The following is a 24320-nucleotide window of genomic DNA, read 5'->3' on the forward strand; positions in this document are numbered from 1 at the left end:
TGCAAAGTCAGTGCAACCTTAACTTTTGTTGTGTGACATTTTAGTTCATGTAGGTGATATGGCTGATTCATACTTTTTCGTTGCACACAAAGACTTAGTTTTAATTTTGTGCTCTTTTTGTTTTCATTGATGATTCTGCTGCCAGTACAGTAGAGAATATTTACCACTGAAGTTTGCCTCAGAGAAGATTTTTGAGTGTAAAGACATTGATTTAATATGTATTTCAGAAGTTTTGAGTTGACCTGAAATGCTTTATCTGAGTGTGGGAAGCGGCAGGGCAGCCCAAAGGATGCACTCAGCGTTTGACTCGATGCATTACATAACCGCCAGCTACGTAACGTTTGTTTGGACAGCTGCCTGGTGAGATGAGCTCTGGGCAGAACCGATGATGACACAGGAGTTTCAGTGAGGACAGATCATTCTGTGGTATTAATTTTGGGATTTTCAATGAACTCTGCAGGTCATTCAATAAATAATATGAAAGACGGAACAATTACTTCTCTGAATTGCAAATGAAATTCTCAGCACCAACTCTCTTGCTGATATTCTACCAACATAAGTGTGTTTTGATGATGTATAGAAGCTGGACCAAATTACTTTATGTGTTTGGGTTGTTTCTTTACAGATTCATCTCAATAAATTATTTTATAATTGAAAAGTTAATTTATTTCACAAACTAAAATACATTATATAGGCTAACTATACACAAGCTGATGTTTTCAAACCTTTATTTCTGTTTTTATAATTATGCTAAAATTAATAAAAACATGACTAATCAAATATAAAAAAACCAACATTTTTATTCTGGAATTAGGGCTTGATAAAAAGTATGTTTAATATCTGTTTAAAGATTATTTTCAAATGTTACTTTTAATCTGAACTAGGAATAATCGGATTGATTGCTATGAATCGATTAATTATCAACTAATTTAGTAATTGATTAATCACTAACTGGAGGAAAGAGACTCAAAAAAGGCATTTGCAGAAAAAAACAACACAATCAGAGCAGTAATTAAGATAAAACTGTACAAAAAATATCAAAATTTTAAATTTAAGATTTAAAAAATTAATGTTTGTTTCCTTAATTGGTCATTTTAGCATCACCAGGTTTAGTTTAAAATAAGAAAATACTGCTAAGCACCTTTTTCTACCAATTATTAGGTTTATCCAAAAAATAACAGAGGGATTGATGTTAAGTCATGCAGAAAGTCCTGAGTTTTTCACATGTTGATTTAGAAGTATTTTTTTAGCTGCAGCTGCATCCTTTGCTACAAATGATCAAACGTCACCAAAAGGAATGCTATGTTACTGCACTTTAGGCAACACATTGATTATTTATTCGCGTTTCTTGGCATTTTTAATGAATAAATAATGTTGTATAAACAGGCATAAGTGGTTAAATCTCCAGAATTTCTAAATTATTTGTATTCGATTAACTGTCAAGAAAATTGATTACTAAAATAATCATTAAATCTGACAAATGAGCCTCATCTGAACACAAAATTCAGATTTGCTGAGACGTAGCATTCATGAAACCTTCTTTATCTCTACAGCCATTCTGACATTGCACAAGACCAGATCAGTTCAAAGCCTAAACAAAACGATCAGTTTCCTCTTAACAGACTTGTACATCTGTGCAGCTGCTAAGCGATTAACGATTAACTGCAGCTCCATACAGTAAAATCCTCTAATGTAAATAAAGGTGTGCTTCCTGCCCAGCCCATGTATACTCTTGCTTCTCTAGCTGACACTGCATGCATTACGGTTTCCTTTATCCAGCCGAAGTGATTGTCCTGGTGCACTTTGTTCTTTGTCAAGTCGGAAAATCGGATAATTATTTAACACGCTAACTTGGAAGCTGGTTTTTAAATGAGTGTAAATTTCTCTTTCAGAGTGTCTGTGTGTTGCTGAAAATCTCTTAAATAAAAATTATTGCTCTTGAGGCATTAGTAAAGTTAAAACATGAGGTCTTGCAGAAATAACCCTCTTCACAGATTTATTGCACTTATTTTTATTCACACTTTATCAAAATGGACGTTTTCTAGCTTCTCTGCATGAAATAAATTAAGTGTTTTTCAGTTTGTGTTGTGGCTGTGTCAGCAAATTCAAGACGCAGAGAAACGTTTTTTGGTGGAAAAACAAAGTATCTCAAGTTTTTCCAAACTTTTACTCATCTGAGTTCTTCTTTCTAACAACATTTTTCTGTTTTGGGTTTGCAATCCCCTATTTTCTGTATACAAGTTTTTAAAAAGTTATGGTTTCTAAGCTACAAAATATTTCCGTGATTTTGTTTAAGCTGTTTAAAATCCTTTGATTGTTGCAGTTCAGAAACACTATCAGCCAGCTGACTGTACAGTGTTTTTGCAGCATTATGGATGATTATTACTTTTTCTGTTTCAAACTGAAACAAACAGACATTTTGGTTTAAAATTTTGCATAATTACATGAACTGCCATGCCATTAAAATTTGGAGGTTGTTTCGTGTGATTGAAAAGTAGATTTAAGTTGTGATTCACACCTCTAGAATTGGTTAAACTTTTGGTTTTATTTAAATCACATTTATGTGACTTTAAGTGAATTTCAAAACAGTAAATGTTGATTCTAAAAAAAATTTCTGTTTGCCTACTTTTAATGCCTTTCTTAATGTCTTTATTGCAAAGATTTTTAGTTTGTTTCTCCTTCTGGCACAAGCATAACTGCAACTTAAGATATATAGAATGGATGGTTCATATCCGAGGGTCTGCAGCCTGCAGCTTTAGCTCGCATCTGCTGTGCTTTTATAAAACCAAATAAAAAATGTTTTTGATTTAAGAGGCAGTAAAAAATTGTGCTTTTATCAATTTTTCTCTATCTGCATAAAATATCTACCAAGGAGCACCAATAGAACAAGGTTTTTAAATTAATATTTTTTGAGCAACTTCTCTTTCTTCACTAAAGATCTTTCTTTAGTTTGCAGATCTGAAAGTGCTTAAGACTGAAATGCGAATGCTTTATTGTAAGTTTATCTTTTGTTTTGTTTTTCCATCTCTTTAAATGCAGACAGTCTTCAACAGATTTCTCTTGTAAAAGAGATTTTTTCACCTCAATGAGACAAACCTGGTTAAATAAAGATTATTATCATAGAAAGGGCTCACTCAGATGGCGTTATTCTACAAAACAGTTATTTTTCATCATTATGTAAGTTAGAAGACTCATGTTGTTAAAATAAAACTATGAAATTATAATATGTTTTGGCTCTAGCAGGTTGATTTTCATTTCCTACTATGCAAAAGCTTAATTTTAGTTTCTAGATTTGTTGTTAATTGTTGATATAGCCTTATGGATCAGAGGTCAAAGGTTGGAGAAACCAGTTTACACATGGCAGCAAACTGAAATGGTCAGATCATCCCAGCTTGAGCCTTTTCAATCTCTTTTTCTGACACCGGTCTGGTTAATGTGTTCTGCAACACAAGGTTACAGAAACAAGATGTGGACCCACCCAGCTGGAGTTACGGGAGTGGCTAAGATAATGTGCAACCTCTTTTATTTCCAGTAGCGTTTCTGCTTGCACAAAAGTTTCAAAGCCTCTCTGTGTGTGAAACTTGATTGCCTCATTTTTGATGAGTTGTGGCGCCCTCAAGACAAAACGGGTTCCAACATTTCCTCGTAGCTGTAGCCCTCCTTATTTGGAATTTAACCATAGATTTACTCGGACATGCCAGGGCAGGTGTTCATAGGCATGATGGCAGCAGCTTGCAATGTGAAGTAATGGCTGGCTGATTCATCTTTTAACTAGACTGCTACAAAACCAAAACCCTGGTGTCTCTTTAAGACCTAGCTTAAGTATAAAATGCTATCATTTTGAATTTGATCACAACCAGCAAGAAACTAAATTAGTTTTTAACAGACTTACACAGTCGTAGGACACATTGTTTCGAATAAGGCCTAAACATATTTTGTGCTGATGTGTTCTTAGTTTACTAAAGTGATATTATAGCTAATTAATTAGCTGGTTTAGCTAGTTAGCTTACAGAAAGACACAGTATTTTTTTAGGTAGTTACCTGTGTTTCCCTTTTGTAAACATAAGTAACTACATTACTGTGATCCTGCTAGTTCAGATTATTACAAGAAAAAAATATAAGTTATCCTAGTTATGCAGATGATACTCTGCTCTATATTGCAATGTCTCAACATGACTGTGAACCCATTAAAGCAACAAATAAATGTGTGGATGGGCCATAACTTTCTTCAACTGAACAGAAAGAAAACTGAAGTTATTATATTTGGACCTATTAATGGACGATCACTAATCGAGAAACCTCTGTTAGTTTATTAATTGTGGAAGTACTCAGCAACCCAGAACAAGAATCAAACATGGGGAACCAACATTTAGCTTTTTCTTTTTTCTTTTTGTGGTTGTTACCCTTGCATTTTTGTCTTTCTATTGGTTTTGTTGTTTTGTTTATATTTTCTTTTCATTAATGTAAAGCACTTTGGACTGTGTTGTTGCTAAAAACGAGCTATTTATATATATATATAACACCTCTACCTCTACAACTGAAAACTAATGATCAGGCTTGAAATCTGGATGTAGGGATGGACTTTGACCTGAACCTTCAAAGTCACATAAAGAAGGTTACAAAGTCAGCTTTCTATCACCTGAAGAACATTTCCAGGATTTAAAGACTAAAGTCTAGAGAAACTCCTCCATACCGTTAGTCACATTGATTACAAATAAAATCTTTTGTTTTTTTGTAATCACTGAATGTCAGGCACCATGTAGCCACCACTGTTACTGGTGATTTAGAAAAGCATTTAAAATAGGGCTGCACCGATCGCCAATTACCGATCTTTTATAACGCCTGACCGATTTTGGCAGATACTGATTTCTTTTTGTCTGAAATGCCGCTAAATATAGAAAGAAAGTCAGTGAGTTGGTAACTGTGGGTGACTATTGATAATTGCAAACGTGTCAGTCAAACCTCTCTCTTTGGAGAGCAGAAGAGGGCAGTAGCTGATTTTTACACCTTTGCTGAGGTAGATAAGATTGGCTTCGTGTAAGTATCGGCCAATCACGGATCCCCCAAAATTAAGAAAATTGGCAGCGATAAATCAGTGCACCCCTAATTTAAATTAATGAACACTTTGACTGGCGGGCGGCAGGCTGTATTATCAGCCTGGTGGCCCTCCAGGCTGATAATACACTGGGGGAAACCCTGAGTCCATATTGCCCAACATTATCTCCTGTAGTCACACCAAACTCTCTGTTTTCATGAAAACAGCCTCATATCAAACTGACTTTTCTTAAAAAATTGACTAAATTGTCTCCAATTTAAATAAATGCATAGACTGGAAGTATACTGGAGGCTTGAGCTGTGAAAAAAACCTCCAAAATGAGCCAGTGCTGAATGTAAAACAGCCTTTGAAGTATCCGTGTCACATAGTCGATAGTGTTAGCAGGATAAGTCGGTCCATCATGCGTAGAGTCTTCTCTCCAAAGCTCTTGTGTTCACCTGCCAAGCTGACAGCGGCTGTACAACCTTGAATGTCTGCCGGCTCCCAGCGTGTCAGCCTTAGTTTGCACATTTCACAGTGATCTGTGCAGAAATTCCCTTCCTATGGGAGGCAGCGATTGAATTGACTTGACAAAAGATTAAAAGAATGGACATTATAGAGTGAATATAGTGCTGAGTCATTGTGGGAAAATGGATGCACACTGACAGCTTTCTCTTCTGTACTTTCCGTTTTGAGGAGATTACTTTATTTTGGATTCGATTAGCAGATTCATAAGATCTTTACTCTTTCTTTTTCTTCTTTTGCTTGATTTCTCTATGGAGTTAAAGTGTTCACATGATCCTTGGTTTTCTGTCGTTTTGCACAGCTTTTCCTCTTGATCTTGTTCAACCGGTTGGACCTGAACAGGTTTCTGTGCCTTGCATCTTTACGTCTCAGAAACCAGAAATGTGATTTCAGTGTTTTACAGTTTGTGTTGTAGCTGTGTCCGCAAATTCAAGACGCAGAGAAACATTTTTGGTGGAAAAACTGAGTATCTCAAGTTTTTCCAAACTTTTACTCATCTGAGTTCTTCTTTCTAACAACATTTTTCTGTTTTGGGTTTGCAATCCCCTATTTTCTGTATACAAGTTTTTAAAAAGTTATGGTTTCAAAAATAATTTGGATATAAAACCAAAATTACAATTTAAAGCCAGGAAAATTATGGTTGATCTAAATGGGAAACAGATTTTTCTCATCAATAAAAAATAGAGTTTATAAATCTAAAGTTAATGCTTATGGTTACCTGCGCTTTGCCAAGTCATGTTTAGATCTGTCATAACAAATTTTGCTGGACGATAAATTGTCCCAGAAGTTATTGAGATAAATGATAATATTGTTTAGAGACCATTTTCAAGTAGTATAATGGCAACAATAATGCAAGAACACACTTTGAAAGATCAATGAACTTTGAATTCTGATGAACAGTTAATACTGGAACTGGAAGACATTTAAAATATGCAAAAAAACAACAGAAATGATGAATAAACAAAACATTTCCTTAAAAAATGGCTAGTTGAGACCAAAGCAACAGACTGAAGACTTTTGTTGTTCAGTTTTTGGTCAAAATAGACGAAAGAGAAAAATGATAAATCATGCAAATGGGAATTATTGAGTTTGTTTTAATTTATCATGCTACTTATTTTATTTATTGCGACAGGTCTAGTCAGGTTCTCACTGGGTTTACGTTGTAATTTAAATTGAGCCCATCTGATGTTTTGGTTCGCTGCTCTTCACAATTTAGTTTAGTAAATGTATCTTGGTTGGATATAAAAGGTCTACAAACATATTATCTAACACACTTCTGTGTGAGAAATGATTATAGTTTGTTTTTTAAACCGAGTGAAAATTATTTCAGTTTTTTTTTTTTATCTCTAAAGCTCCCATTAGAATGACCTTGCAGGTTTTTGCTTTGCTACCAGAGGCAATCACAGCCTGTTTCTATCTCTAGCTGCTTTTCTCCGCTCTGCTTCAACCCCGACTGGAAGCTATGAGATGGAAAACTGCCTGCAGTCATTTTGAAGTCAGGTTACAGCAGCACCTGTGCAGTGCGGTTTTCTCTATTTGTGGATTTTCTTCAACCTTTTCTGTTGTACATTTTATACAGCTTTGCAACCCAACTTCCTGCATTTAAACATATTTATTATGATTTACATTATTAAAAATCCTCTGAATCTGATTACTAGATCATTTCTTTTGCATTGCTCCTCCTTAAGAGATGGTAATCCTTTTATTTTAGTGTTTAACTTTAATTGGCAGTGTTGATCACCGCTAACTAAAAAATTTGTATCGCTAACCCTGAAGCACTAATCATAAACATTAGTTCTGCTAACATGAAAGTGCTACATAAATGCACTATTTAGAAGAAGCTAATGCTAAAGCAATAACTTGAATCCAAATTATATATGCCATTGAAACACTCCAACTCTAGAGAACCAATTTAATGTTTACTTAACAATTTACATGTTCATTAAAGCCTTCAGATATTGTATTTATGTTTATATCTCGTTCTCTACTGTCTGTGTTTTACTTTATTCCTGTATGTTTCTTGTTTGAAATAAAGTTAATGGACAAAAATGAGAGAGAACTTGAAGAGAGGAAGCTGAACTGCATCGTAAACAGTCGTAAACCCTTTCAAAATAAGAGCATGTATATAAATGCCTAACTACTTCAAAAATTCTTAAAAGTCGATAACCAAAACATCAACGCAAATGTTAAACTTGTTTCAACTGCAATTTTAGAAAACAGCCAAGTAAATTAGTGCTTTAGAAGTTATCTGATTAAATTAGTTTAGGGGAAGCTAAGTGCGCTAAACGTTTTCAAAGATTAGCTCTTTTATTAGCAGAAGTGCCCACCACTATTAGTTAGCATTATTGGTACCAATGAGCTCTTAATTTGCTAATCAGTCAATTTTAAGGTTTTTTTCTACATATTTCTTTTTTCCTAAACAAAATATAAATTAAAAACAGAGTTAAAAAATGTATTTGGAAAAATATCTTTGAATCACATTTTGAGCCGGATGGTGAAAATATTTTTCCAATTAACATTTTGATTTAAAAGGGCATTTATCATTTATCGTATAAACTTATAAGAATTTTTGATTTATCGTTTTATCAATACATTTCAATTACTTAAAAAATTATGTTTACTATTTTCTCCACTGCAATATATTACCTGAAGTGTGGTTTTTCTAGAAAAATGGGAATATTTTTCTAGAACACTGTTTGTGGTGCTATAAATATTTTTCCATGCAGTCTAAGAAAGAAGTTATAGATTTTAACCTGATTTTTATTGTTATCACAATAGTACCACAGAATATCACAATAAAAGTCTTGCCATCTATAGTACTAAAAAGCAATACATCTGTGACCAATACAATAAATTTATATTCAATTCAGTTGTTTACCTGTTTTTTGTCAATACTGTCCTGTTAACTAGCAGAAGTCCTTGCATATTTCATGCTAGCCATACTTCTAGAGAGATTTTTTTCCTCTTTATCGTTCTCCTCCTTATCTACGAAAAGCTTCACTGTCGGGGCATGTGGCTGCAAGGAAGCCAAGATTTCTCTTCTGTGTAGCCAGTGGAGAGAAATATTTGAGGATGGTGGAAAAAAAAACAAAAAACTTTTTTTCCCCTCCTTCACCTCCGCTGCATTCTTTAAGGTGTGCAGAAACAAGTCAATACAGGATTCTGCTGTGAATAAATCTTGTATCTGCTAGAATGAGCTGCACAAATGACGAAGAGATGAAAACAAAAGTGTTGACTTCTGATAGTCTACATTTCACTCACTCTGATTTTGATTCGACAAGAAAAATGGCATAAAATAATAACCACTGCTAACTGATAAAGGTTTCCGCAGCAGCGACCGTGAATTATTAATGACTTAAATATCTAACTTAGTTTTACAAGGAAATCTGCTGACTGTGGTTCTGTTTAAAAGAGAAAACTTTGCTGTTTTTGCCATCTAACGACATAAAAGTTTTCTTTAAATGTTGCAGCTGAAAGTATTTTAAAAAGATGATGATCATCATTTGGGTCTGGTAGGAAGACCAGATGATTCTGGTAAAAGTAGTCAACAGAAAAAGCTTTTATTGTAAAACTACATTTCACAATTTCCCAGAAAAACAGGTAAATCTGGTTGTGTTTGTCTTTTTTGCAGTTCATTACTCTCAACCAGTTCCTCTGCTCTGCTTCAAACTAAATATTGTGAACTTTTTGTGCTTTGTGTCATTTCATTCAGCAGCTGCTGACCTCTTGACTTGTATTGTTTTTGCTAGAGTTTAGTTGCTTTTAAATCCACAGATAAAGAAAAGATTAATTCATGCACTTCTCATATTTTATGTGGACAACAAGTGTAAAATTACTATTCGATGCTCTGATCTCCAGTTTTTAAAATTTTTTTGACCTTCATATGCTAACTTTAGCCCATTTCAAAGCTGTAACAAAAGAGGATTTAACGTTATTCAAAAATAACTTGAGTAATTCATAATTGATATTAGGGGGAGGTGAAGTAGCTGTAAAACAGGGTTTTACTGTTATTTTAAAACAGATTATTTAATAGCGGGGTTCTCATTTTAAACGGTCTCTAGCAGTTGGCATGATTAGCACAGTTAGCATTTTCCCTCTGCATTTCTCAGAGATGTTGATTAATAATCATAACTAACTGTAACTGATAGACTTCCAAAGTGTTTGAAATCTGTCTATTCATCCTTCTTATGTTCTGGAAGTCTTGCTCTCTCTCCCCCCACCCCGCAGTTTGAATGAATCGCAGCGATGTCTGAGGAAATTAAGTTTCCTTTTAAAGACCATATTCCAGCTGACTTCCTGGTTTGACTACTATTTTTAAAGAAAAAGATAAATACTTTTGTTTTGCAAAATTAATTTCTCAGTACCAAAACTAGAACTTTTATATTCCCCAAGTTATAAAATAGGACTTTCATCCATTAGACATGAGGAATGGGATCTAAAAAATTTATAAATCAAATTAAAACATTAAACTTTTTTTAATGTTTTACAAAAAGATTCTAAACATCTAATATTTCTCCATCTAAGCTGGAGAAATGTTTGCAGTCTGTCAGACATGGTGTTCTTCTGAAAGAGTATATTTAATGTCTGAGAAGCCGCTAAGTTGGCAACAGTAGCTGCATTTCCATTACAAATGTACTGAAAAAACACAATTTTGCAATTGCAGTGTTGCCATCACATAAGAAACACAATTAAAATCACACGTTAATAAGTTTATTAGATAAGTCATTTAAAAGAAGCATGCCATGCTGTCAACATCCTACCACTTCCTCTCCTCTTCTTCGTTTCCACCAGTAGAAACATCCTGTTGATCATGTCACTCGAGTGATGAAAAAAAGTGTTTCCATTTCAGTTTTGCCAAGTACACTGATTTCTGTGCAACCAAAGAAGTCACCTCATCCCAGCCCAAAAAACAAGTTGTTTTTTTTAAAATGAGCGTTTCCATTAAACTAATTTATTTTTGTCATTCAGACATGTGTAACTATATGCTCAAAGGAAGCACAGCCAGTCTAGTGAATAATTAGTTTTTAAATGATTATTAAGGATATCATTAATTCTGACTTGCCATTTTTAAAAATAAAATGTAAATAACATCAGACTTTTTTTCTATTGTCTTATCACTGAAAAATGCCTGTTTTATTTTATTGCAGAAACAAGCCTCTTGGTTAAAGATGATTTTGAATAAAAAACATGCTAAAGGAATTAATAATTTAGAGTTTTATCTGTATCTACATAATAATGCAGTGATTTGTGATTTGGCAGCACAAACCACCATCTGAGCCCCAGTTACAGATTTACTGGTTTTCCTTCCTGTAAATACATTTCCAAAGCACTATTTAAAGCTTTAGTTGTTCAGATGCTAAAACTGAGCCATTGTTGTGTCACAGCTTCCCTTTTGCACAGTTGCAGTAATCCTTACTTTGTATTTCTTTTATTTCTCCTTCCAAAAATAAAGTTTCCTCTGATTCAGATGCAGCTGAAATTGTTCCATATTTTCTCTCTTTAAATTACAATATTCACGATTGACTAAAAAACATCATTCAAAAGTTGTTTTTGTTTGCTTTTCTGAAGTTAAACTAGTAGTAAAAATGTATACACCCGTCTGAACTGGGTCCATCTGTAAGTAGGTCCTATTCAAAGCATACGTCAGACCAGTAACCCAGTTAGCCCAATTAGGCCAGCACTGTATCGCCCTCATAAATCTGGACTGGTTTACGATCATTTCTCCCTAAAGGAGCGTCATAACCTCCGGGAATTTAAAGTTGAATTTGGTTTGATTAGTGGAGTAAACTGGCCTCATTAAAGCCAATATAAATAGAAAAAAGAGAAAGTTTTTGTTATTTTTAGTGTTGTAATATTTGTCTCGCTCTGCTTCACTTACAGTAATCATCTAATTTCTGGGTTTGGTTGTTATTTTTGGTCAAGTTTCTTGTGTTTTTGCCTGAAGTGTGACTCGTTGTTTTTCCACAGCCCACTCATCAGTGTGATCCATTCGCCCACTTTGGGTTTCTGGTACTTTCACAGTTTTTTTTCTCTGATTTTCTGTAATTTTTCTGGTTTCTTTTTGTCTTTCAACCAGGTGGTGAAACTTTTCTTCACAGACATCTGGATAAATACATTCCCACTTCACTTATAATTTTATTAATTTTTTGTCACTTTGTATTTTTTTCTTGTTGAAGCCCACATTGCATCTGAGAAAAAGCTAAAAGTGACATGAAGCAGAGAAGTTTTGCTCATTAATCTTAGTTTTGTTATTTTTAAAGGAAGCATTTAAGTAGGCGATGTTTTGCTTTTCTATGAAGATGAAACTGTTAAATTGTTTTAGCATATTATCATCATTATTAATTTTAAATGTGTTATGTGGTTTCTTAGATATTAAAAGATAGAAAAAAATGTATTTATGAGGCAAAATAATGCTTCAACTTTTGACATGCAGTTAGGTCTTGATAATTACATTTAACTGATTAAATTATTTGATATTTAGGGTGTTTTAACACGGTTTGATTGCAACACTTGTTGCATTTCAGCTGCTGTGGTTCCCTTTCACATTGCACTGTTCCCCTCCTCACCTGTACCAAGAACCACTGAAGAAAATGACACTGAAAAGAAGGCACTAAACACAACTTCCTTCTTCACGAAATGTAAACAAAGATGGAGTGCCATTAGATTTTAGCGGTTGTAGGATTTCTTTTTTGTTTTTGGTAAAAGACGAGTCATTTCTCTCGCTAGCGCTAGGCTTATGCATTTGTTTTGGTTGTATTTACCCAGAATGCCCTGCACTGTAGTGCACTTCCTGCTTTTGGAGCGGTCTCCCGTCAGCTTGGCATTCACTTATGCATTTGAATTGAACTGAATTGAAATTGAAAGAGTTCACTTCAACCAAACCGAACCCGAGGTTTTGTAGATCAGTGTTTCCCAACCCTGGTCCTCAATGCACACTGTCCTACATGTTTTAGAGGTTTCTCTGCTTTAATGTGCCTGATTCAACAGATTGCAGTTCAACAAACACCTGTTAATCAGTCATCAATTGAAATCAGCTGGACTGAAGCAAGGCAATACCTAAAACATGTAGGACAGTGTGCCTTGAGTATCAGGGTTGGGAAACACTTGTAGATGGACGAGAGTTTTTTCTCATGTTCACTCCACCCTAAACTGACATTCTCGACAAACAAACTAGAGTTTGATTAAAGCGAACTAATCAGGGCGGGTGCAAATGCACCCATAAATTTTAAACTATGTTCCTCAATGAAAATGTGTGAAATTAAACAGGATATACTGCAATAATACAAAATCTTACCAAGTATTTTTGCCTAGTTTGTATTGTAAATGTCTTGGTACTTTTGAAATTAGACAAAACTAACTGACAAGTAACTTTTCAGCAAGATAATGGAGCTTGTTCTAAGTAAATAATTTATTAATATTGATGAAAAAGTATGAGTTCTATTTGCAGATTGTTTCACTTATAACAAGACATTTTCCAGTGTAATAAGTGAAATAATCTGCCAGTGGAAATAGTACTTTTTCATGAATCTTAATGAATCTGATTCATTAAGATTCATTAAGAAAAAGCTCCTATTTTTGCCTGAAAGTTACGTATAGGTTAGTTTTAAATTATTTCAAGAATAGTAAGATATTTGCACTAGAAGCCAAACAAAGGTAAGCTTTTGTGTTTTTACACTGTAGAGGAATAGACGAAGATTTTCACATAATTTTTTTATATTGTTTGCAGCCACTCACTCATTCTGGAGGCCATTTTTAATGCCTGCACTGATAATCTGCGGTCAGTAACTTATTTCCAGAGAACGATGTAATCCTTGAGGACATTCTTTCTTATTTAATTGAGATTATTGCTGCAGACATTTTGGTTTCTATAAGGATTTGTTCAGAAAGCAGCGAGCATTTAATTAAATTAAGATATTTTCTCACTCGCTCTTGTCCCCTTTTAAGTCAAGAAAGCCTTCTTTGGTAGCTGCAGCTCCCTCTGAGCCGTCTTTCATCTGGTCGTTGATACTGTGCTAAGCTAAAGGCAGCGCGTCTGTGTTGTGGCTCTGTTCTCTGGGTCAACATGGCCTCATTCATGTTCCTGAATACACAAACGCCACATTGGGTCTCCAAAAGACCTTCGTCTGCATCATGAAAAATAGTTGCCAGTCCTGTTTACAGCTGCTGGTTTTGGTCGTCAGGCACATCTGGATCTAACAGCTCTGTATTGAAACTGTGTGTCATTATATGACCCCAAACATTAGAGAAAAACAGAAATGGTTGCTTGTTCTTATCGTTGTTTGGACGCTCAGTTTCTGCTTTAGTCTGTGATTTGAAAACAGCATTTTTGTAAGTTTTTATAACAAACTTTTTGTTTAATTAAAAACTAACAAAATTGTTATGAATCGCATAATAAATCAAAACAAAATCAATCATTTCTATTTGGATAATTGATCGTTTTTCTCTTTTCTATCTTTTCCTTCCCATTATTGAAACTACTGTCAACTAATTTAGGAATGAATTAATTGTTAACTTGAGTAGACTGACTTAAGAAAAGGCCCCTTATTACTATTCAGAGTAGTAATTGAACCCAAACTGTGCAGAAGATTTATAAATATCGCATTTTACATAAAATAACCTGCTATTTTGGTAAACATGTTCTACACAGAACTACTCAGATATCATAGTTTGTTTCTCCTCCTTTAAACTCTGTACAAAAAGAAAGTAAGAAAAAGAAAATCTCAAATTATAAATCAATTTATCAAAAAACCCCCCATAAAGAAACAGATCAGCCCTTCACTGTTACAAGTTGAGTATAAAAGTTGAGCTTTTCACATGTTGTTAGAAGTATTTTTGTTGCTACAGATGCATCAAATGAATGATATGTTGTTGCATTTTAATCAATAAAACAATTATTTTCTTTAAATCATTGAATTGCTTATTTTTATCTTTTTACACATATTTCTAATGGTACATAAAATAAGCTTAAGTAGTTAAATGAAAAATCTTCTAGATGTGCCATATTTTTAATCTGATTAATCAATTAATCATCAGAATAATCAATTTCTAAAATAATCATTAGTTGCAGCCCTACTAAGAAGTACTCATTATTTACAAGATTAAATATACATTCTAGTCAATCTTGTAAAGTAGCTTCACTTGCTGCTGAACCTGCAGGTCTAAAGTTTTTTTAGAGGATAAAACCAGGAATGCTTTGCAGCATTTGAGCTGAATGCGGCGCCATGCCTGCTGCAGGGGGATTATGCAGCATCGCAAATAAACACACAGCCATGTATGCAGCCATCTGCCTTATTATGCTCCACTCCAATCACTTTGGTGCTTTAAATTAGTCAGTACCTGACAGTGAGTTAAATGCTTTCTCACTCACAAAACCTTTTCTTTTATTCTCTAACTTTTACACTGTGTCAGCGCTGCGCTTGCAGTTTGGGGAGTTAAACTCTTAAGAGACGCTTAAATGCAGCCAAGAAAACTGCAAGTTGTGTAATTGTCCTGCCACTAATTGGTCGTTTTTTGGGACATAAAGCTGCAGGTGTTCTTCCTTTCAGTCAAGGTTTCTCCGTTTGCTATTTAGTGGGAAATGTTTGGCAAATTGTGTGAAGGTGTTTCTGTTGACGCGCTCTGCTGCAGGCGGAGAGAAGTAAACATCGCTATCTGGGTGACGCTAAAACCACCTGCGCTTGTTTTCCTTCTGACAGTTTTTATATTTGTTGTTTACACGTTAAAATCCCCACCGAGGAGGCTGAATGTGTCAAAAAAACATTGGCAAATTTATGGCTTTAAGAAAAAAATATCTTGTGTTTATGTCTTTAGATAACTGTGTGACTGTTTACTGTTTGCTGTTTGGTTTCCTAGGTGAGCTTGAAAGGTTCAAACTGGGGTCGAAAAAGTAAATCAGCTTCCTATTCTTGTTCTGTTTCAGCAGACAACCTTTGAGCAAGGCATTAATACCAACTACGAGAATAACCCAACAGTAGCTTGTGTTAGAACAGAAAAGCATGTTGCTGCCACATTTGTACCATGTCCAACATAAACGTTGGGATTCCTTTATATACATTTTCTTTAAGTATTTTCCAGATTAGTGTAAAAAGAAAAAAAGGAAATGCAGCAATGTTTGTTTCCAAATAATATTGTTTATTGTAGGTTATAAAAACATCAATCTGCATGATTTTCTCAACATGGACTCTCAATGGAGAAACAAAGAGAAGCATAAAAATCAAATGAGAAGGATTAGCAACGCTTGCTAACAACTGATGACGTCATTCAGAATATTACTATGAAATTAAATATAGTCTCTGGTGATCATATACAGTATATAGCAGCCAGCATGTTGCACAGCAACAAGCTTCAGTCAGAGACTTCTTCAGATTGGTTGGCACTGACTGCTACTGGAAACCATTTCTGCCTACAGTTTTACCACGCAAAACAATTTTTTGAAGACACTTGAATAATAAGAATTACGAAAACATTTAACTCTAAGTATTTTTGTAATTTAATTGTTTTTAACCTGATTAATTTTTTTATCTGTCTCTTACAGCGGCTCTTTAGTTTTAGGTTTATATTTAAGGCAATTTTCAGAAAACGCCTGGAATAAACTTATTCTAGATAAAACCCCTGATGAGTAGTTTGTGTAGCTATTAAATATTAAATGGTGTTTTATGAAGCTCAGTGTAAAGCGGGGCGTTGAACTCTTTTTCTGGATGGTGATTTTGTGAATAATGCTTATTTTATCAGAAAAATTGAACAAATCTGGAGAGTTTCTCTATCGTCACTTTAAATCTTTATCCTATTGTGCTGTGTTGGCACAGCAGAGACAAAAGATAACCATCCATCTGTGTAAAACATTCATTTTGAGATTGAATTTAAACAGTTTTAGCATTTAAAATGTTTTAAAACCATAAATAAAAGCTGAGATCCTTCTGTCTTCTTAAATCATCTTTATAAAGTAATAATTAGCTGCTTTCTGGTCCAGTGTCTGCATGTTCGGTGAAGCAATAAATCTTAAACTGAGCGCAGATTGGAGGTGAGAGCTACATGGATTATTTGTCTTGTCGAGTCACTTCCTGTTTCCTGATGTGACCTGAGCCGCCACCACACCTGACATAGCAGCTGCTCACATCTACCTGCATATCTACTGTTTTATTCACACCTCTGGCACTTAGTCAAACAAAACACGGTATTGTTAATTACACCCTGATGAAATTAAAGGATTAATGACACAATTCAAGCTTTCTGTTGGCCTGAAAAACAATGAAAGTTTACATCTATTACTACTAATGTTTTAAAGTTTATTTTAAAAAAAAATTAACTTTAAAACGAGCGAATATAGTTATTTGAAATCCTTGGATTTCAATCAGTTGTTTTGAGGGTTTGGAAAGTGCTTGATTTCTGCATAAAGTCTTTGAAAGTGCTTGATATTCAAACTGTACAGTTTTGTAATAAAGTGCAACTTAGCATTTGATTAATAGCCTAAGTTTGTAAAACATCATTTACAGCTGAAACCAGATATTTTCATTTTTGCTCACTCTCTTCAGTTTAAATCTGACCAAAAAAAATAATCCTGTTTTATGTCATGAATTATTTTTATTTGCTAAACGTGAGAAAACTTAACAAGAAAATTTTTAAGACATCTTTTTCCTAACTTTGATTATTATTGTGTTTTAGCATTTACCTCAACACGATGTGTTTGAATTGTTACAATGCAATGAATGTTTATTATTTCTAATGGCTCAATTATTACTCATTGATCTGCGTATTTGAAATAAAGTTTGGCTTTTATTTTAAATAAATTAGTGTTTTGTTCTCTGACCAGTCAGGTGGATAGGATGTTAGAGAAACACTTCAAAACAGTGTTTTGTTTTATTTTAGTTTATCCTCTCCTAAATTAGAGTATAGAATTCTATTAGACATTATTATTAAGAACTGTAGTAAAATATATCATTTAATAGTGAATTGAACTAAAAAGCTTCATTTTTAGTTATTTTGTATTATTTTTATCTCCAAAGCTGAAAAGGTTTGAAAACTTACCCTGAACAAGCTTGAAAGCGTTTGAATTTTACAATGGGAAACGTGTACAAACCCTGACATATACAGTTTCCGTAGCAACAGTTGTGACGCCGTCTTTGCTCTTCGGTGACTGTTGAAGGACTTCAGCGCATTCATAAGCTCGGCGGCCGCATGTTTGCGTCCACGCCTGCTGGGAATGTCCCAGACAGCTGCCGCTCCAGACTCCTTAAGCGTGACGTAACTCACATCTGGAGAATTACGCCTCCGCTGCGCATCTGTTCAGCGCCGACGTTAATCACTCCGGCTGCCACACTCCTGTTTAGTCATGCTGATCTCATGATGTTCTCCACGGATGTGAGAAATCACCGTAAACAGCTCAAAATGTCAAATATTCTCAGGCTTTACTTATTGAAGAGATGCGGGAAGTAAACAAAAACAAAAACTTTTTACTTTGATGGAGGAAGATGATGATATCTTCGCTCTTTTTTTGTTATTATTTACTTGAGCTCTCGATGTTGAGTGCTTTAAACTGTTCCCTTGTGCAGTTTCTAATTTGATTCCAGTATTTTTCAAGTTATGAAATGGATAAAAACAAAGCCAAAGATTTCAAACCTTTCATACAAAACCTAAAATCCAACGTGTTCGTTAAAGGATGAGAACAGCAATATCTTAATTTATGACGTTACTTTGCAAAAGATGGTTTTATATTTATTATCGAATATTTTATAATACTTTGACAAACATAAGTAACATTTAGACCAGCAGTGTCCAAACTTTTTGCACCGAGGGCCAAAATCAACAAGTTTAAAATATTCAGGGGCCAAATTTTAATCTGTTTTGCCCAATTAAAAAAAATATTTGAAAGATAATATTCTCTTTCTTACCTGGAAAATAATAAATAAAACATAATATTTTACGCTTGACTTAATTTTTAGACTCGCTTAACTTTTTTGGGCTTATTATTTTCCATTTTTCAGTACATGAAACGTTTTTACTTTATTCTCAGCAACAAAAATAAGAATTTTCTACTACAAACTTTGCTGTTTTTAAAACTCGCTACATGTTTTGTGGCACAACTTATGAGAAAAAAATAAAAACAACCAGGCTAAGCGAAATGCTAACTTTTTGTTGAATCTTCTGTTTAAGAAAATATGAACTTGCCACAGAAAATCTCACCCTGAATAAAGTGTTGGAGGGCTAAATTTGTGCCGTTCTTGCATTGTGGTCATGGACCACACAAAACTAATCCAGGGGCCACAAATGGCTGCACTTGGCCCCCCTGGTTTAGACCGCTTTCTGTCCTCTTTTTATACAAACAGTCATATTTTTTCCCTGGTTTTCTCTTTCATTCAGTTTCTTCTCTTTCCTTCACTTTTATTGTTTCCGACGTTTGACTCATTTGTGACTCATTGAGAAACAGAAGCTAGTCAGTGTTGGAGTAAAAACAAGAACACGAGTCACATTTTGGGACCGTTTCTGACAGAGTTTGGTACTGTGACAAGTCTACTTAAAAAATAAACTCCACATTGATCTTGATTTACAACATATTGTCAATGTCTCGTCTTTTGTAGACAAACTACAGTAGTTTGTTGTCTTGCAGCCTGTTGGGTTGTTGCCTTTTCCTGATTTCAGCTCCATAGAGTCACTTGGAGTTCAGACTTCCTGCAGGCTGGTCATTGTTTTTTCTCTGCTTCATTTAGCTAAAACCAGCCAACAGAAGTTTTGTTTTGTTTCTAATCGTCCTCGCTTTTCGACCCAGGCGGATTTACTGACGTCACTGCATGGAAAAGACATAAACGGGTCTGAACTAATTCAGGTTCTCTTTGGGACTTCTCTGTAACCTTTCTGTTCAGTTTGTTTCTGCTACTTTCCTTTGAATGTTTTCCATTTTATGCAGTCAGTGTTTTTGACGTCCAAGTGTACTGGGGTATGGCAAGCTGTTCTAGCATAAAATCCATAATTACATTCGAGAGATCTAAAAATGAAATAAATCTGTGTTTTGTTTTTACTAATTCAGGATGTCAGTAGTGTTATTCTGACTGTAGTTAAACTATTAATTCAATATATCTGAAATGCAAAAACCATCGAATTGCAGACAAAAATACGTCTGTATTCATATTCTGACCAATAATTCAAGATTATCTTAAATTACATTATGATGAATCAAAACTCCATTCAAGATATTTTATAGAATAATATAGACATTTTATTCTCTTCATTCAAACACAATTCAATTAAAAACGCCTTTGAAAAACTAAAAATGATACTGACAACCCAGTTCCAAGCTGAAAATGGATGCATTTTAAAAAACCTTTATTTAAATTTCTTTTTGAGTTTTTTATTGTTTAATTTAATTTCACAATGTTAAGTAAATCTGTGGTGATTATTTCTTTTACTAATTCAAGATATCAGTAATGTTATTCTCTAATTCATTTGGAGATATCTTAAAAGAAATTTTCACTAGTCAAATTTATAATTTCAGATATCTCTCATTTATGTTTGCCTTGTCATTATTTGCTTTCAAGATATTTGCAATTTAATTTGCACTAGTCAAATCTATGTACATCTTACCTAAAAATACATTTAAGATAGCTTTAATTAGAATTATGACTAGCCAGAACAAAAAGTGAGAACTTAAAATCACTATATGACTATAGTCATAATTTTATAGTGACTGAAATATATGTTTCAGATAACCAATAATTAATTGAGATATCTTGAATTAGAGTTTAGGTACAAATTAATAGTAAATCTGATGTCATTTATACTAGTATTAGAGATATCGCAAATAGGTATTTTGTCTAGTCAAAATATAATTAGAGACATCTTAATTTACTAATTAGTCTAGTCATAAACCAACTTCAGATCTCTAGAGTGCAAGTGTGGTGGATTTGATTTTATGCTTAAACAGCTTGCCATACTGGGAAACATTTAGTCAAATATAATAGAAAACCCAGCTAATACATTTTCCAGCAGTTTGCAGAAGTTTTTCTCTCCTGTTGTAGGTTACTTCAGAGAACACAGCCTGGGTGTGTTTGATGTGTGTGATCAGCTGATCTGATAAAAAACCTGACTTCCCGTTTCAGGCTGGTGATGTCACAGCTCCATTCTGGTTTCACTGGTCGGATAAAAACTCGTAGAGTTTGGCAGCAACTACTTCCCAACATTTAGAGAGAAACTAATGACGCAAAAAGTGACTTCTTGTAGCTCAAGATACTTCAATAATTTAAATTATATCTTTGAAATCTGGAGAAATTAATTTCTAGAGATTCGATTTCATGCATTTTATTTAAAAAATAAATTTTTGTAACTGGTGTGATGTCTTTTCCAACAAGAGGAATGCTAAAAGGAGGAAATCCCACCAGAGTTATAAAGGTTTTGGGTTTTCATTGTAGTTTTATTTCATTTTTGTCTAATTTAGTTAATTTTGATTACTTTGTAGAGTGTTTTTAATCGTTTTTATTAGTTAAATATTGTTACATTTTTATTAGTTTGTAGTTTTTCCATACTTTGGGTAATTTACTTTAATATATACTTCAATACATTTTTACTCTAGTAAAAATAAAACATAACCATCAAAGAAATTACTCAAGTAAGAGTAAAAACGTATTTGGTAAAAAAAAAAAAAAAAAGAAGTTTCCTCTAGTTCTGAGTAACTGATCAAATTATCAATCATTTAATGTTTTAAAATTACATAAGATACGATTAAAATATAAAGTTAAGTGGAAATTTTGGTATTTTAAGGACAGAATTACAATAATACAAAGTAAAAATAAAATCAGGCTAAAGGACATTTTTCCAAATTAGTTGCTTTCAGTAAAAAAACTGCAGTGTGATTTTTGTTTTTCATTCAGAGAGTCCAGAAATTTTACTGAAGTAAAATTACAAATACTTCATAATAAATTTACTCGAGTACAAGTAAAAAAGTACAGAGTAGTAAAAGTATTTTTTTTTTTTTTCAAAAAAAGTTAGTAGATGTAAGTAGTACTCTGTTCCTGGTGGGATTAGCAGCTCTGCGTTTATCAGGGGGAAATGTTTTCTCTGACTTGTTGTGGCTTGCAGAAACGGTTCATGTGTCGCTCGGCGGAGCTGCAGGATTGCTGTGTTTGTTTGCTTGTGTCCTTTTTGTCCCTGCGGTATGCAGCAGAGCAGGTTTTTCTGGGTCAAACAGAAAACAGGAGGGACGATGACAAACGCCGCCTCTTCCTCTTCCTCTTGGGTCACCAGCATGTCCTGCTGAGGGCTGATTTTGTTGTCAGTCTGCCCCCTACAGGAAAAACATGACATTTCTTCTCAAGTGAATCAGTGATGAAGGATTCATGTTGCAGATGAAACAAACGGGAGTTTCAGTCATTACTCTGGACTTTTATTAAACCTTTTCTTGTGATTTTCTGTCATCTTGTATTTAGAGATGCACTGATTTTACCGATTGATGCCAATTTCTACTTTTCTGAGAACCGTGACAGGATTTTAGGTCCAGTTTTAAACTGGACTTTATCCATCCATCCATCCATCATCCATCTGTCTAATCATCCATCCCTCCATCCATCCAGTGTTGTTCCCAGTTTGATCCAGTGCCCAGTTAAATCCTTTGCAACCTTTTTACAGCAGCAGGCATTTAGCAGCTCTGACTGAAGCGAAGCTGCATCTGAATTCACTGTCTCACTTCAGAGCCACGTTTAATGAGCAGAGCAAAAAATACCAGCAGAGATGAAACTGCTGACTTTTCTGAATGAAGAGCAATTGTCTTATCAGTACAGCCTGCAGCGCTGCATAATAATCAAGTGGTTCAGAACAAAAAAACTGACAAATTGGAGGGTTTTTTTAAAAATAAAAAAAATTAAAATGGTACTATTATTAGACTGAGTACAGATTTAGTATTTCATCAAGTCTGTAATTTTTACAGTAAATGTTGAGTCTAATTGTTTAAATCTGTGCCCATGTTTCAGTTTTTACTGCAGCACAAAATGCAGTCATCCTGGTGTTTTCAGTTGTGGTTCCTGTGGATCTTTCAGTTGTGTTTGGTTACCTTGGTTTCCTTTTCTGTCCTCAGTTTGCTCATTTTATTTGTCCAAAGATTAAACAAAGAAGACACAGAGAGGCGCTTGAGCGTATTAATAATACTTTTTTTAACTGAGCAAAACTAAACATTTTGTAGTTTGTGCTGGAGATGCATTGATCAGGTTTTCATTCCCTGAGACTGATTAAGTTTTTTTACTCTGAAGTCTGATCAGATTCTGGAATAATTTAATTTCTGCTCTAGAGCAAGAAAAAAAGGAGCTAGTGTTATTTTCTAATTTATATATTTTTGATGGATGGATGGAACATTGGATGATGGATGGATGGATGAATGGACGGATGGGTGGGCGGATGGATGGATGGATGGATTAATGATTGGATGGATGGATTGATAGATAGATGGATTAATGATTGGACCAATGGATGGATGGATGATGGATGGATGGACAGATGAATGGGTGGATGGATGGACGGGTGGATTAATGATTTTACCGATGGATGGATGGATGGATGGATGGATGGATGGATTCAGAACTAATCTGCAGAATGTGTCTTTTTTTCATTGGACTTAGTCAGAATATTCAATGAAATAACCGATTACTAAAATAAGTGTTAGCTGCAGAGACTCTTATGTAGGAGTTGAGTAACTTTCTTTTAAAGTGGTATTTTATGTTTATTTGCAGAAATTATTTGCTTCTAGTTGGCAGAAATTTGCAGCTTCAGGGTTGAATAGTTTTAGGTGGAACTGTAAATACAGCACAGATTTATTGGGACAGAAGTTGAACACGTGTCCAAACAGTGTTTTCCACATCTTGAGACATAATGTGGTTCTGCGGGTCACCGCCCCTCTGCCCACCATGACTTCCCCTTCGACACATCCACTCTAAGTCACATGCTAAAGGAAGACGGAGTCAGTACGGTGTCATCACGGTTTCACGATGGACTTCCTGACATGAAGTCAAAACAAAAAGCAGGAGCAAATGGCAGCGACGCGTTTCAGGAGAAGTCTGTTGCGAGCCATCTCGATGCACAGAGAGGACGATGAGGCGTTTGCTAGTTTATCACCAGCAGAGCCGGAGGTAACCTTTTACTTTGTTTGATTTCTCCAGCAGGAACGGCTGTAAATCCTCCGATATACTGTACATGCAGCGTGTGCTTCCTGAGGCCGGGTGCCTCATTAAGCCGTGGCTGAGACCACCAGGCGTTTCATTCTCATATGTTCCTCCAGGCTGTTTGTTCGGCTCCTGCATATTTCATTTCTATTGATCTCCATGCAATAAAAATCATCACAGGACCCAGTGTTAGCGCCTTGGAGCTCTGGTATTATTTATGGCTCCTAGTCACTGTGACCAGGCGACTTTAAATAATTTTGAGACGTCCCTCATTGAATTAATCAGATTTAGTTTTTTATATTTTATTTTTTACATTTATTTTTTTTTATCAACAGAAGAATGAGTCTGTTATTTTGTTTTTATTTAAAAAATTTTTTTAATAAAAACATTAGTTTTTATTTTTAATCTATTTGTTATTTTTTTAATCCAGTTAATAGTATGAATATAATATTTTAGATTTTATTTTTGTTTGAGTAGAATTCATTTTTATCACAAAAAATCAATTTTAAAAAAATTATTTAAAATTTTATTTATGTCAAAAATGGAATAAATCTTTAGTTCTTTCTTTATTTTATTTTATTTATTAATTGTATTTTTTTTTGTCTATTTTTCTCCAAAATATGTAA

The 24320-nt window shown here is 34.2% G+C and overlaps 1 protein-coding gene across 8 annotated transcripts in view; it reads left to right on the forward strand.

Moving 5' to 3' along the window:
• LOC102236227 (rho GTPase-activating protein 12-like) overlaps positions 1-24320 on the forward strand; it is a 64067-nt gene that overhangs the window by 17999 nt on the left and 21748 nt on the right. The window contains exon 1 of one of the 8 annotated variants that reach the window (XM_023335254.1): positions 23546-23661. The exons of the other annotated variants lie outside the window; for them this stretch is intronic. Coding sequence (XP_023191022.1) covers positions 23563-23661 — 99 coding nt within the window. The 5' untranslated portion in view covers positions 23546-23562. Of the gene's footprint in view, positions 1-23545; positions 23662-24320 lie in introns of those variants that run through there. 8 annotated transcript variants of the gene reach the window in all.

This window comes from Xiphophorus maculatus, chromosome 6, assembly GCF_002775205.1.
Source record: "Xiphophorus maculatus strain JP 163 A chromosome 6, X_maculatus-5.0-male, whole genome shotgun sequence".
Lineage (NCBI taxonomy): Eukaryota > Metazoa > Chordata > Actinopteri > Cyprinodontiformes > Poeciliidae > Xiphophorus > Xiphophorus maculatus.